A 1,828-nucleotide genomic window follows, 5' to 3' on the forward strand; every position below is an offset into this window, starting at 1 on the left:
TTCTTTTCAGTTCTCTTTTATTATTTTTGTAGTAGCCCGATATGTGGGCTTTTATAACACTCTAATTTTTTGTATTAGTTTGTAGTTTTTAAACATACACTTTTACCTTTCGTTGTCTTATTCGCAATTTTCATTAAATAATGTTCAAATCTTAATTACGGTTGTAAAGTATCCTTTTGTTTGTAGTAGGGTATAATTTGTTTTAACTCTTAGGTCTTTGCCATTTTATTAATTTCCATATAATTAACGGCTAATCAATAATCAGAAAACGTGAACCTAGGGCAACCGTTACCTTACACACATATAAACCATGTCCACGAGACATTAATCAACCAAATTAAAGTATACGCAGTTATATACCCTTGCTCACACACCCAACCATCAAAACAAAACGCTAAAGATTCCAACATTGTTATTGTTTTCGGGTCAAAATCACAATGAGCGAAGAGGTAGTTAACAGTACCACCGTAACCAATTTCATTGACGACAAAGATGGCTTTGACAAATTTGTCCAGGAATGTTTCGACATGGTGGACGAAAATGGCGACGACATGCTTTCCCTTGAGGAAGTACGTGGTGGATTCCGAAAGCTTTTGCCATTCGGTTCGGAGTCACAACCAATGAAGCCAATGGATGAGGGCATGTTGAAGTTAATATTCGAGAGGTTCGACCAGGATAAAAACGGAAAACTCGATATAACGGAGTTTAAGTCATTGATGACGGAGATCATGAACGCCGTTGCCCGTGGGATTGATGGATTTCCAATCATTGTCAATCTTGAGAAAGATAGCATGCTGATGAACGCAATTCAACATGAATTGGTCACACAATCATCATCTAAGTAAACATATATACGTTTTTCTTGTCATTTTATTTTTTTATTTTGATGTACATTATTATCATTTTATTTAACTTTTCGGTCGTAAAAGAAGTTGATTTGTCTTCTTTTTTTTGGCTGTCTTCTTAAAAATTAATTTTGATTCCTGGAGAAAAGCAATTACACGGTGGATCAAAAGGATCTCAAGAAGAAGAAGTGGTATTCTTTCGGAAGCAAAGATTAGTTGATAGAGGAAAAACTAGTTCTTTGCATCATACAATCATGTAAGTTTAATTTTTGTTATTGATGGAAGAATCATTTTAATTAGTAATTTGTAAATATATTTATGAATGTTCAAATTTTTACAGTACGTATAGCAACAAATAAATTAAATTTATCTAAACTTTTATCTCTTCTACCTTCTGCCTTTTATTGCAGTAATAGAATAGTTAATTATATATTATATTATATATATTCAATATAAAAGAAATATAGGTGATGGCCAAACCTTTTTATAGCCAATTTTCAACTAGTTTTTCTTACTTTACTCTACTCACTTTTTTCTATATCCACACTTATTAAAATCTAAGTTCTAGTCTAAATACATATGTATTATCCATTTCTCTCGTGGCTTTCAACAAAATTATCACTAACCTTCGATCAATATTCTATTTTATTTTAGGATATTTTTTTAACGAGCTTTGAATTTTTTTTATAATAATATTAGGTTACATTAAAAGTAACTATTAAAATTAATTATTAGTAAAATATATACATTTAAATATAAAATATAAATAATAACTAATTTGGTAGTTGATTTTTAATATGCATATAGCATTTTTTATTTTCTTATTATATGTTTCGAATGCTCATTTGAATGTTAATGCGAGTTAAAACAAAATTAAAAAAAAAATAGTTGATATTAGCAGATAAAGAATTAATTCTCCAATTAAATTTCATTACATGCGAGTTTTTACTCTAGGTTAAGTTGTTGTGAAGTTATTTTATCAA

General features: G+C 29.4%; 1 protein-coding gene across 1 annotated transcript; it reads left to right on the forward strand.

The window, feature by feature from the left end:
- The first annotated feature begins 437 nt into the window (after positions 1 to 437).
- On the forward strand, positions 438 to 845 carry LOC107615659 (uncharacterized). Its single transcript, XM_016317705.3, has one exon. It carries the CDS (start codon positions 438 to 440, stop codon positions 843 to 845), a length of 408 nt encoding a protein of 135 aa, XP_016173191.1.
- Positions 846 to 1,828: the final 983 nt, after the last annotated feature.

The sequence above is a fragment of the Arachis ipaensis genome, chromosome B9 (genome assembly GCF_059453495.1).
Source record: "Arachis ipaensis isolate K30076 ecotype BB chromosome B9, ASM5945349v1, whole genome shotgun sequence".
NCBI lineage: Eukaryota > Viridiplantae > Streptophyta > Magnoliopsida > Fabales > Fabaceae > Arachis > Arachis ipaensis.

Bases quoted from the DNA above. Each gene is read 5' to 3' on its own strand.
- LOC107615659 (XM_016317705.3), top strand. From the start codon at position 438: ATGAGCGAAGAGGTAGTTAACAGTACCACCGTAACCAATTTCATTGAC.